The 13,814-nt window shown below is 30.6% G+C and overlaps 1 protein-coding gene across 1 annotated transcript; it reads right to left on the bottom strand.

The window, feature by feature from the left end:
* Positions 1 to 12,601: 12,601 nt before the first annotated feature.
* LOC145836793 (uncharacterized) lies at positions 12,602 to 13,105 on the bottom strand. Its single transcript, XM_082944566.1, has one exon. It carries the CDS (start codon positions 13,103 to 13,105, stop codon positions 12,602 to 12,604), a length of 504 nt encoding a protein of 167 aa, XP_082800692.1.
* Positions 13,106 to 13,814: the final 709 nt, after the last annotated feature.

The raw sequence follows: 13,814 nt of genomic DNA, 5'->3' as shown, positions 1-13,814 counted from the left end.
GTAGTTTAGTAACCTCGTGCAACTTGGATCAGTTCCCAGTTGAAGGTTTTTTATGCTACCTTAATAAAACAACTCAGCTGTAACAGTTTGTTCAACAGTCATGGAAGACGGGAACGACCCGTCAACCAATCAGAACGAAGATGTAGTTGACGACTACTACATGTTCGGCGTGGAACACGACGACTTTGACGTGGACCTGATGAGCGACGAGGAAATTCAACACTGGGAATTACCCGCAAGTGAAAGCACGATTGACGTGAATGAAGGTATTTTTTTCAAAGACTACTTTTGATCAATGGAAAAATTATTGTTTTTTTTTGTTCAATGCAGTAGATTTAATTTACATATTAAATTGCAGGTGTAAAAGAACCCAGAGAAGATAATATTGCAAGTATCTACAAAGTCCTTAATATAAAAAACACAAAAAAGGATATAGACCCAAGTGATGTAAGTTATTTAAACTTTGATTGAAATAAATACAATCAAGAAAAATAGTGTGTAAAATTGTATTTTAACATACTGTGGCAATACAAATTTAAGTTATACTACAACTTAGTACAATGCTAAAAGCAAACGGAGGTTTTTCTTGTTTTCAAAAAGTATCTATATTGTAGAGCTTTGTCGTAACATCTAAATGAGGGTTCCCCTAACTTTTATTCAAAAGACCCCCTAAACTAAATGACAAAAAGCTGTTTCGCCCTTTAACAAGATTACTCAAAAACCTCCTATGACTTTTTTTTTGCTCTTGATCATTAAGTCCAGAATGTCTAGTGTAAGTTTCAAAGCTACCATTAAAAACACCCAAGACATTTTTTTGCTCTTCATCATCAACTCCAAAATACCTATTGTAAGTTTCAAATTATGACTTCATGACTCCTTAACAGCTAGATACCCCCTTTGCTCCTCGTGGCCTCCTAAATTTCTGTCATGGGTCCCAAAGGGGCTCTTGGCTCACTTTGGGAAACTGTGATCTAGATATTACTACATTTGTACTTATAAGGATATAATGTTTTAAAAAAACTTATTGAAGGTGCAAGCCAAAAAAGCGAAAAATACTGGTTTGTTAGAAACTATCTACACATTATTTTTAAAAGCAATTCTGTTTGGTTTTCACAACTTTATTCTCAATTCAGACAAGAAAAATTGATCAATTATACAAAATAAAGTTGTTTAATAAAACAAAAAAATATTTCATTTAATAAAACTAACTCAACAAAAATCCCCTTAGCTGATACTGCCGAATCAAAGGGTGAATATACCGACTGCAATGCAGAACCTGATGGGGCAGGCCAACAAGGAATACATGAGGGGCGACCACCAGCAGGCGATAAAGATATGCAAGAGGATCATTCAGGAGTACCCTCAGTGCTACAAGCCGTACGAAACATTGTCGGAAATTTACTCTGAAGTGGCCAGGAAGGGCGGCACAAGGTTTGTTGACGCTTTTACAAGTGCTCATGTGCATCAATGTTATTGAAAGTTTTTAACACTTCACAATTGAGTTATTTTTCAACCACTGCTTTTTGTTGTACTTTTAAACTGTTCTATATTAGAGCTTTAGTATATGTTTGAAAGTTTTTTCGCTTGAATTCACTTTATCATTGCAGTAGCCAGACGCTGGAGGAACTGACAGAACTGTCGGTTGAGTGTCAATATTTCGCCGCAAGCTTGCGATTGGACAATTCAGCCAAAACGTGGATTCTGATTGGTGACGAGTTCCTCAACATAAACAAAAAACATCGCGCCACCTCTTGCTTTAAAAAAGGTTTATTGTTTGTAAAAATATTTCTGCAGGAAATTTTTTAGATAAAAAAATTTAGGAGTTTTTTAATGTGCATATAATTTTTTTTGACTAATTTAGTTTCCCTTCGGTTTAATTAAAATTAAATCGTTGAGCAAGAACATTACAAGATTATAAAAATATAGTAAAATTCCCCACATCAAAGTTTTTCCTCAATTTCATTGCAACTTTTATCATAAATTAATTGATCTGCCAATGTGGTGTGCGTTTAAAAAACTGCAACAAAACGTAGCGTTCAAGCTGGACAAGGAAAACATGGAGCTGGCAAAGAAGCTGAAGAAGCTGATATGCGAAACGGCGACTTCGGAAGCCGTCAAGCTGGAATCGTTCGAAATCATCGTCACCGCCATGAAGGATTCCGAGCAAGCGTGCAAGCTCGCGTACGATCAAGCAACGTGAGTGGTGTTCGGATGTATTCTGGCTACACGGTACAAGTGCATATTTTCTTTGTTTCTCTATTTTTCTGTTTTGGCTTGGTGAGGGGTTTATACTTCATTACAGTTGTAGGTGTTATACGAATGTTCAACGAAAAAAGTATTAACTTTATGGTGATTAATATTTTTCAAAAACTTTCAATTAAAAAATTAAACATAGTTTTAAGGTAGGTGTTATGGTAAATTCAGGAACCGCTCAGTTCCAACCCTCGCTCAATTCCCACCCGATCAAATCTGAGAACCGCTTTCCGACCAAGGGTGAGGGTTAGGGGTAACAGTGATAGTATAAAATAGATACAAAATGAACAATAAACAAAATAAATAAGAATTAAATTCATAAAATGAAAATAGATTTTGGGTGGGAATTGTGCGCGGGTGGAAATTATAAGTATACCGGTAAATTCAGTTTAGTCCCATTTTAAATTGGTATCTTTTTACTTTTAGCTTAAACATTTTACTTCATTATAATATTTATAACCATTTTGTTATTAGAAAAAAAACTGTTATATATTGCAGAAAGGCTTTCCAAGAAGGTTACTATGAAGTGGCGATAAACCTGTTGAAGAAAGCGATGCTTTTTCATAAAAGGTGTTTCGATGAGGAGAAGCTACATCATTTGTGTGAACTGTGCGTAGAATGCAATAAATGGAAAGACGTTTTGAAGGTTTGTTTAAAACTTAAATAATTTTTGATTAATAGGTATGTAAAAATACTCTTTAAAATTAGTCACAAGATTTTTAACTTAAAGTGACATTGTTAAAGAATGGTTTCATTAATGAATATTTACTAGTTTTCTAAAAGTATTTTTCTTTGGCTCACATAAATAATTTTTGCTATAGATATGTTTTTTTTTAACTTTTCATCTACCAATTTAAATTGAAGAAAATAGGTCTGTGTTTTTAACTTAGTCATAATAATTACTTTTCAGATTAATTGCTTTTGATTCATATGTTATTTAAATCTGAACGTTCCAAAAAAAAAAAAGATATTTTTCAGGTTTTGGAGTTCATGGAAAAGATTAAACTTTTTTATTTAGCAGAAGATCAAACTACTGAATTATCTGAAGGTATATACCAAACTAACTATTTTCCAGTTAAAAGTTTTTAACAACATTTATATATTTGAAGTTAGAAATTAAAAACAATTTTTTATTTTAGTAAAAACTTTACTAGTCAAATCAGTAGTTATTCATAAAATTAAGTGCTTGCTGCTAACAAAGTTTATACATAATATTGTAAACTACCAAATAAATTTTCACCAATAAACTTCTTTGGTCTCTTCTTATTTCAAGTTGAAATCAACACCGGCTTTAATACCGAAAAAGCACATTGATATTTTATACATAACAACAAACAAATATTTTTAAAAAACAAAATGAAGTTGTCGTTTTACATTTTAATTATTATTCAGATCAAAATCAGAACGCTGCATTATGAAAAAAAAAATTCACAGGTGAAGCGAATAAAGTGCGGAGGAACGATGTTGAGAACATTCGCAGGATTGAAATCCTTCCCATCCCGATCGACCTGAAGTCGAAAGCGGTGCAAGCCGCCATTCACTGCAACCTCATGCATTTGGTGCAGGACGCCATTGAGAGCATAATCAAGCTGGACTCTGCGTTCGTAGGTTCGTTGTACGAGTGTTTGTAAGGATTTTTTTGCACTGTGTTTCTTAAGATAAATGTCACGTAGTTTTAATCTTTGAAGGGAAAAAAAGCGTAATTCGAGTTAAACAAATATTTCTGTGCTAATGAAAAAAATCTTCAAGCAAAAATAAAACTAGTTGTTAATATTGTATACATAATTATATAAAGAAAGGAAAAAAATACCTGCAAGGTTAAGATTATTTTGTTGCAGTAAAATAATATATTAAAAGTTATGAGGATTAAGTTATGTCTTTTTTAAAGTTACCTTAAAAAACCTCGAATCCTTGAAAAATCTGTAATTTGACAATTAAGCTAAAAATTATGGAAAAACATGGAATTAGAGTAATTAAAAAAAACCTTGAATTTTGAGCAAAAATCACCAAAAACCCTGGAGTTTTGAACGAACATCGCTAAAAAAACTTGAAAAAAACTGGAATTTTAAACAATTTTTAAATGTCAAGTAGTAAAGTTTTGATTTGCAACAAAAAATCTATCTTATATATAAACATTTTTGTCATAATAAATTTTTTAACAAAAAACACATTTAAAGAAGCTTTAAGATATCTTTTCAATGTTGTTATACTATTAAGCACAGTTTTTACCTTAAACTTAAAATAGACCGTAAAACGTGTAATTTTAGAAACCTGGAAAAAATTTCGAAAACCTTAAGATTTCGAAAAACATTTGGCAACCCTGCTATTTGTTTTTCTTAACAAGAATTTTTCTAAATTAAGCAATTGTCTTTATAATACTGCCACCAAACAAAAAAAATCAACAAACTCTAACATCCTGACAAACAGCGGACGTGCAGATAAGTGTTTGCGTGGCGTGCTTCGAAGCGGGCCAGTACGCCGAATCGTTGCGGTTGATCGAGGAATTGGAAGTGCACCACTTCGCGCACTTTTCCACCAGCAAGGAGCTGTTCAAGCTGAAGGGCATGTCGCTGCTGAAGCTCAACGACTACAAGAGCGCCAAGGAGAATTTTTTCAAGTGCCTGCAGATATCGGCGGAGGACTCGGTCGACATCAGGCTGGAGCTGGCCGCCATCTTGCTCGACACCGGAGAATACCGCGTCGCCATCGAGGTGTTTTGGTTGTTTAATTAGTCTGCTTTTGTTTGAAAGTTTTTAAGATTTTGTAAAGTGTCTAATTTTTTGATAATACTTTAGACACTAGATGGAGCCGAGAAAGAGGAGAATGAAAATGAAATTTCACCGAAAGACCAGATGAGGCTGCTGAATTGCAGGTTCCAAGTTTTCAAAAAGTGGGGCCAGCATCCCAATAAAAAGTTTGTTATTTGTTGAATGTTAAGTTAGCGCGTTTGTTTTTATGTTTAGGAAGACAAGCTGTGCCGTTACAAGAACACTTTTATCAGCTTAAATAGAATATTATTTAATTTCATTGTTCATCAATTAATCGTTAGCTATTTAAAGTTCAAAAGTAATTTTTATAATGAAACCCTAATTTGAACTCTAATGTTTTCCTTACATTCTGTTTAGCTTTAGCAAAGTTAAAAATTATAAATAAATTTGTATAATAAAACCCAGATGAGAAATTGATAATTTTAAGAAGATTACTTATGTACTTAAAACAGTATTTGGAGTTGTTTTTATTTTTTTTTCGTGAAAAGCCAAATTTTTTGATACTAAAGCAGACATTAACATCAATAATACAAAAAAAAACTAATGTTCGGTTTGTTTACTGTATTTTCATCAAAAAATAACAAAGTTAGCATATTTTTTTTTAGGATCACAAAAATACACACTATGACGTTTCAAATAAATTGGAATGGTTTTAGTTGGCTAGTGTTAAAAACAACTGTCTTCACAACCAAAATATGTGTTTTAAAAGAACAAATAAGTTTGTACAGAAGTTTTTTATAACAATAGCCAACTGAAGTTATTTAAATTTATTTGACGTGTCATTATGTGTATTTTTATGATTCTTTAAATAAGGTTTAAGTTAACTTTGTTATTATTCTGATGAAACGCTTAATGATGTAACTATAGAAAACAAACCGAACATTAGTTGTTTTATTATTGTATTAACAATACTTTATACAGTAGATTATTTTATTGTGGTCAAATTATTAAGTTAAAATGTTTTCAAAAATGAGTATTTTTTGTAGATTATTTTACTTAATAATTAAAATTGCACCGAAGTTTTATAACAAATTATGAAAACATGGAGTTTTAACACATATATGGTTAGAAACACTGCTTTAAAGCAAATTTTAAATTAAAGAATAGTTTGTTCAATTATAAGTGCTTAAACTGATTCACAAAATTAGGATACGATAGATCTTTAATACCAACTAATAGACTATTTAAAAAAAAGTCACTGAAAGTAAAAAAATGTTTATTAATTCTTAACTAACTTATACCCTTAATGCTAATAAACATGATTAATCACAGAAAGAAGCTAGCAGCTGCAGCGGATGTTGTATTGATTATGCTCGCCAACAGACTGAAAAGTACTTTCAAAACTGAGGTTAATTTCAGTTAGTACTTTTTCTGCTTAGTACAGACAGTTTTCTTGTTTTCCAATAAATATAAAAGTACTTTGTTTGGTTATTTTCGTATCAGAGTTGTTAAAAAACCTGATATTTGACAATTTTGTAAAAAAAACCTGGAGTTTGAGAAATCTGGGAAAAGCCTGGAAAATCTGGAATTTCGAACAAAAATCATTAAAAAATCTGAAATTTTAAAGAAACTTAACATGCAAAGAAATTAAATTTCGATTATATATCAAAAATCTATCATATAGAAAAAGAAAATAATAATAAAGTGCTTTTTTAACATATTTTAAGTAGATTTATAGTGTCTTTTCAATGTTGTTATACATTCTAAGTCAGTTTTTTTACCTTAAATTTACTTTCAAACCAAAAGAAACCAAAATATTGTTATTTAAAATATCTGGAATAAGTTTAGAAAACCTAGAAAATTTTGTCAAAAAAACCTTTGACGACCATATTGAATGCAAGTTTTATTTTTTTATCTGTTAAATTTTTCTTAAAAAAATTACTTATTTTATTCTTCTACAATTCATGCTGATTCTTCATTTCTCACTTTACTTTGTGTAAACAAAAAATATATTATTTACAAGGTCTTTACCGAATTATCAAACTTTAATTTTCTCATACTGTCTGGGTACTTGATAACTTTTAAAATAAGTACAAATAAACTGGTTCAACGTTCAAATTTTTCAGCTGTCAATAGTGAAGCGAAGTAGGAAAACAACCAACCCGTTCGCAGGCGAGATCAAAGTGACTTGCAAGAGGGCGGGCAAGCAGAGGATTGACGAGGAATTGTACCTGAAAGCCGACTGGCAGGTCTTCAAGCAGAGGCAGTGGATCGACTTTTACAAGGTTTGTTTTGATACTGTTTCATTGGTGTGTTTTAGAACGCTAGTGTATTTGAAATTCTTTTAGTTTTGCTTTTGATACTTAAAAGCGAGTTTGAAATATGAGTCTTATTTTTTAATTGAAAAATAGTTTAGTTGTACAATGCTTATTCACTTATCCGGACGCTCACTTATACGGAAAATTTCAGTCGAGAAGAAATAAATAAATAAATTCAGTATTAAACACAAACATTTTTGTGTAATACATACTAATGTTTAAGCTTTGATGCTGTGAAAAATTTCTAAGTGATTTTATAAGTTCTGCAATTTATTACATAATTATGACGTAATAATACTAGTAAAGCTTACGTTCAATTTTGTTTAAAACTAGTTTAGTTATTAGAAACCTTTATATGTAAAGTAAATCAGTTGTAAAATATAATGTTTTTAATTTTAATTTTTTAGAAAACTAATGTATTAAAGTTTTTTTATGTTTGGTTTTTAATTTAAACTATCAAAAGTTCTTAATTGAAGCAATTTTTATCTAAGATAGATTCATATTTTTTTTTATTAATAAAAAGTTCTATAAGTTTGACACACTCAACATACAAGGTTTCAGAAATAGACAAGTTACAAAATAAAAAATAACATGAAATGAAACAAATTTTGAAAATAAACTAGAAGTTTGTAAAAAGATAGAAAAACAATGTTTTAAAGTCTTTTATAATAGAGCATTTTAGCATAGGCGAGTCGACTTTTCACGACATTTTGAAAAGTAAAGTGTAAAAAATTTAAAGCAGAAAAAGAAGAGCTGATCTATTTTAATTTATTTTACATTGCATAAATTACAGCAGTTATATTATTTTATAAAAACACTATATTTTGTACTTATCTGGAAAAATGCTTATCCGGATACCTTTATAGAATTGCCCAACATGTCCGGATAAGTCAATAAGCACTGTATTATTAAAAACTTAATTAAGTTGAAAATTATAACACATTCAGGTTAGTATTAAATTATAAGTAACTTTCTTCTATAAATGTTTTTGGCTAAGTTAAGGTTTGCTTCTACGGAAATGAGAAGGGATAGTTTTAGAACATAATCTTTTGTTATTTTATGTCAGTATAAACACTCCATATTTACTAAATACTGATTCAAAGTTTATACAAAAATTTGAAAAGTATATCAATTCCTTTTTAACGAAAACATCAGCGAAAGTCTACATAGCTAAAGCCTGGACCTTCGTATGCCGTGAGATAATCTCAAGTTTATCATAAGGTTAAATCATACAAAAAAAAACTTTCTTTAATACAAGTAGTTTATAACTTAATATTCCAAAGTATTTTAATATTTTTGCTGCATTATATTTCTTTAGTACAAAAACTTTTACGAGCTAAGACTCCACCAATATAATCAACCTTATCAATCAAGGAGTTGCTGAACCTGCTCAACACGTGCAAAAGATACAAGGAGGCCTGTTTGATAAGCGACCACGTTATGAAGGAGAAAAACTTCTTTTCGCGCGCGAAAATTTCAAGAAGCAAGCTGGAAGTTATTTTGTTCAGATTCAGCCTGTTGAGCGGGTGGTACTATTACGCCTTCAAAATACTCAAGTTTGTTTGAATCAAGTTATTTGTTTTGTTGATATAATGAATACTTTGCTGCATTTTTATTAACTTTTAATTTTACAAACATAAATAAACTTATCTAGCAGTATTTTCAGCTATTTTTGGATTTTAATATATATTTTTTAAATTATAAACTGTATTAAAACTTTTAGTGCTTTTATAAATGACATCCAAAATAAAGACTGTGTTTTTTTATAAATATAAGTTTAAAATTCTAACATCATTTATACAAACACTGTCTTACTGTACATTGTTTCCATACAAACCTGTTGAATATCAATTGAAGGAAGGTGATCTTATCGAAGAAGGAGGACCAGTCATTGGTACAGAACCACGTGTGGAACATATTCAATCAGGTGGTCACCAGGATGTCTCACAGTCAGAAGGTTCTCAAAAACACTCACAGGTTTCTCCACAGAATCATGGTGGTCAGTATTGTGTCAAAAAAATTTGCATTATTAATTGCAAGGCAGAAAATTTTGCGTTTAAGGTTTTTTTTCATCTAAGATAAAAAATACGTGTTTATTGAATACTGTCTATATCCCAGTATTGGTTATCTATTATTTTATTCCAATAGTTATTGTTTTTACAACAATAATGCGCTGCATATTAAGTAAACTTATGTTGACGTTTTTTTGTTTTGTGCTAATGTAAAGTATTATTTTAATGACTAGTTAAGTTTACCACTTTTTAATTGCAGAGTAAATTAAAGTTTTTCGCAATAATGATAAGTTATTTTTGTGTTATTTTCAAAGTTAATTACTAGCAAAACAAAGTGGTTAATCTGTTTTCTTTTTAAAAGCATTCACGAAAAGCAAGTACACAATTACAGGTACAAGATAAGAAAGTTTACCCGCTTCAAAGCATGTTCGCTCATGGAGATATTGCATCTAATAACTTCAGACCTGCACTTAATTATTACATCGAACTACTAGAAGAAGTTTGTCAATTTTTTGTGTGTGTATCTGTACTTTATTGGTTTTTGAAAATTTATAGTTATTAAAAACAGAACAGTACATAATAAAACTTCACTAATATATTTTATAAAGAACCAAGTAAAGTTTTAAAAAGTAATTATATGCAAAATAAACGTTATTAACAAATTTAATTCCTTTTATATCAAAAATTCATAAATTTTTGAAACTCCTATAGTATCTTTGTGTAATGTATTAAAGAAGTGAATGTGTAAGTTTAAGTAAGACTTTTACAGTTAAAAAATGTCATTAGATTCATTTAGAAAATGTACGTAGCTTTTTTAAACCAACTTTGGTCAGTGCTAACGAATAAACTTATCTGATAAATAACAAGAATACTTGCAGGAGCAAGAAAATGCGGAACTGCATTTGATAGTGGGAATTTGCTACTGCCACATACTCACGCAGAAAACTTGCGGTAACAAGCACACTTATGTCGCGCAAGCCTTCGCACTCCTTGCCAAGTATTGCCAGGTTTGATTATTTTGAAAGATTGTTTATTACGTTGAAGATCCTCAATGGTAATGTTTAGTTTTCTTGCTAGAATATTTTTTTTCATAAAGTCTAAAAGCTGACGTTTTTGAAACTAGTGAAACAAAATTATTTGTAATTTTTCATTGTTAGGTTTTTAAATAAAGATTAATAAAAGCTATATAAAGGTTTTTTGTAAGTACAGTTTTTAACCCGCACTTATTTCATTCGGATATAAACAAACATAAATCTAACTTCGTGCATTAAATAACAATAAAAGCTACTTAAAATTTTTAAAAAAACTCATGAGTCAGCTTCTGTTTTAATAAGTGACAAAATATCCTTCGTTCAAGTAATGATGTTATTTAATATAAACTGAAAAGGCCAGTTGGCATGATATTTCAAATAAAACTTGAACAAACGTGTATAATGTTTGAAATGGCAGCTGCGGAACAACAAGCAGGAGTCGCTGTACAACATCGGGCGCGCCCTCCACCAGATCGGGCTGAACCACTTTGCGGTGCACATGTACGAGGAAGCGTTGAAGTGCGGACCACCTGCCAATGTGGTCGACGCGGTGTGCGAGGACAGCTTCGACCTCCGGCACGAGATCGCCTTCAACCTCAGCTTGATGTACCGGCAGTCGGGCAACCACACGATGGCCAACTACGTGCTGTTCAAACACAACGTCGTTTGATGCTGCACGTCTCAATTTCAATTGACGGTTTTAGTTTGTTTTGCTGCTTATGCCTTTTTAGTAAATTTTTGTAGAATTTTATTCCTACTTTTATCAAGGACGTTTGAAAAATTTTGTTATTAAGCACAAACCTTCAATTATTTTAGATTTTTTTTCCTTCAATAAGCTTGCAGAAGAGCTCTTAAGATTTCTACTCTTTTTTATAATTGTGTTGGTTTTAAAAACTATTTTCTTTATTGGAAGTTTCGTTTAGAAAATTGAAGTTTTAGGAAATTGTAATTTTGTGCTACCTAGTTTTTTTTTATACTAAAAATTTAAACTGATAAAAATGTGTGAAGTAAAAACATTTGTATTTTTCCTTTGTTTGCTGTCTAAAACAATAAAACTAATTACAAACCAGTAATGATTTAAAATAATGAGTAACTCTTCTTTATGCTATTTGTACTTCTAGAAATAAGACACTATTTTTTACATTATTGCATAAAATGTAGGTTTTTATAACATATAATCAATTACAAGCCTTAAACACATTATAATTAAAATTTTTAAAGTTTTGTATTATAAAGTTTGAAACTTTATCTTGTTAGTTTTTTTAACTTTTAAATTTTATTTTATCAATCTGCTATCAAAAATATGAATGTTTTTGTATAATAGCTTAGTAAGAGCCTTTTTAAAAAGTTACAAGTTTGTAGGGTATTTTTGGTTCTTAAGTGAGTTTGAACTTGTTTGCGATATTTAAGTTGACTTGAATGATTCAATTTATAAGTGTTCTAAATTGATTTCTACTACAAAATGTACCTTATAATTTATCATGTTTTTATGCAAAATTAAATTATTAGTCATATTAAACTTCTTTATTGCATACAGCTTTGTACTACTCTGATCTAAACGAATATGATAAAAATATTTTGGTATGAATCGTCCGTAGTTAGTCAGTCGAAAAAAAAGACGATTACGAAAATAAAGAGTAAAAAAGCTCGTAACGATTATCACCTAAGTGTTTTAGAATCTCTATTTATAAAAACATGTAAACCTAATTTGTGTAAGCAGCAATACGTTTATAAATCTAATCTTTATAAGTTGTTATAGATTTTATTTGAATTTTGTCGCTTATTTTTATTTTTAATGTTGCTTATCTTAGTTAAATTACTGATAAACTGTTTTGTATATGCATTTATGAATTGTGAATGTTTAATTAATTTTTGCTCAATTATGCTAATTAGTCTTAATTGATTTTTCTGATGTAACCTCTAACTATTTATATACTCAAAATTTAATCTTAAAATTAGTTGCTAACTAAAGTAATTAAAAAGCGTTAGCCGAAATCGATTTTACTTGTTTGTTGCTTTAATAAAGATGTTTTTGAATGAATTTTGTCTTAGATTTCTGTACAATTTATACAATTATTTGGCACTTAGCTAATCAATTAATACTTCAAATTTATTAACAAAATGGTACAACTGTACAGGAAAAACATTGAACATTTTTGGTAATTTCACACAGTTCCTCCGACCACTCGTCTTTATCAACATCATAAACAACCAAACTAGGTTGAGTAAAACGAAACACAAAAATTTTACTGCCAAATGAAACAGCTCTACTCATTCGTCTAACTTAGATTCAGTTCTTTTAAGGCAACAAACTTGTTACAAACGCTGTCAAAGACCTCGCAAAAATCGTGCTCGCAGATGACGTAATACTTGCTTCTCACCGCAACTGCGCTGTGCCTGCTTTTGCTTTCCATCATGCTGGGCATCGGCGACCAAGTGTCGGTGATGACGTCATACGACTCAACCGTTTCCGAGTAATTTTCTTCTTCGTCATCTTCCCCGCCGCAAACCACGATTCTTCCTTGGAAAACGGCGCACGCCGCATGCTGGCGCGCTTCGCTCATCTCCGTGACTCCCTTCCAAGCGCGGCTTGTTGCATCAAACTTCAAGCAGGAGTCGGTCACGTACCATCGGTAACGGCCGCCTAGTAAATATATTTCGTTCATGAAAGCGCAGCAGCAAAATGAACTTCGTCCTCCGTTGTCGTCTATTTGTGAAACTTTCTCCCAAGTATTCGTTTTTGCAATGTATTTTTCGATGGTAGTTTTGTCTTCCTTAAACATGTAATTACCTGCTGCTATTGCATAAATTTCTCCTTTCAAACAAACCACTCGGTTAAAACTCGGTCCGTTGTTAGTCAGTTAGAAATTTTTAAGTAACGCAATTTAAAAAAAACTTGTATTATTTAAGCAAGCAAATAAAACTAGATATTTTTACTTTTCTCTACTCTTTCGAGTGCAATCAAATATCTGGGTATGTTTTCATCTGCAACGAACACATCTTAATTATTCAAACCATCGATCTTCTTTACTATGAATCGTCCGTTGTCAGTCTGTCGAAAAAAAAAGACGAATACGAAAATAAACAGTAATAAAGCTGCATACTAAATTTAAGAATAGTAAAAATTTCAATATGATACTAGTTTTACCTGTTCTGTCTTAAACTTAAAAACTACAGCCGCATTTAACTATAAGTTTTTAAGTTAATTTTTTGAATGTTTTTCTAACTGTCATTTTTTAAGTATGCAAATAGTAAATATACTACTAATTATTATTGGCAGCATTTTAGTTACAAAACGTTTTCCAGATAATTTCCTTTTTTCTGTAAAACTAAAAGACTATTTTAATCTGCAGATAAATCAATTTTAGAAGTATAATTTTCATTTTGACTTTGAAAGAAAACAGTAAATTTTTAAATAAAAATACGGAAGACAGCTTAGTGTTTTGTGAACAGTTCTCCATGGTATTAACATAGATGAGCATAAATAATATG

This window comes from Thalia democratica, chromosome 5 (assembly GCF_965202585.1).
Source record: "Thalia democratica chromosome 5, ktThaDemo2.hap1.1, whole genome shotgun sequence".
Taxonomy (NCBI): Eukaryota; Metazoa; Chordata; class Thaliacea; order Salpida; family Salpidae; genus Thalia; species Thalia democratica.
The sequence above is the reverse complement of the archived record's forward strand: the minus strand, read 5'-3'. Positions and strand labels throughout refer to the sequence as shown.

Bases quoted from the DNA above. Each gene is read 5' to 3' on its own strand.
- LOC145836793 (XM_082944566.1), bottom strand. From the start codon at position 13,105: ATGTTTAAGGAAGACAAAACTACCATCGAAAAATACATTGCAAAAACG.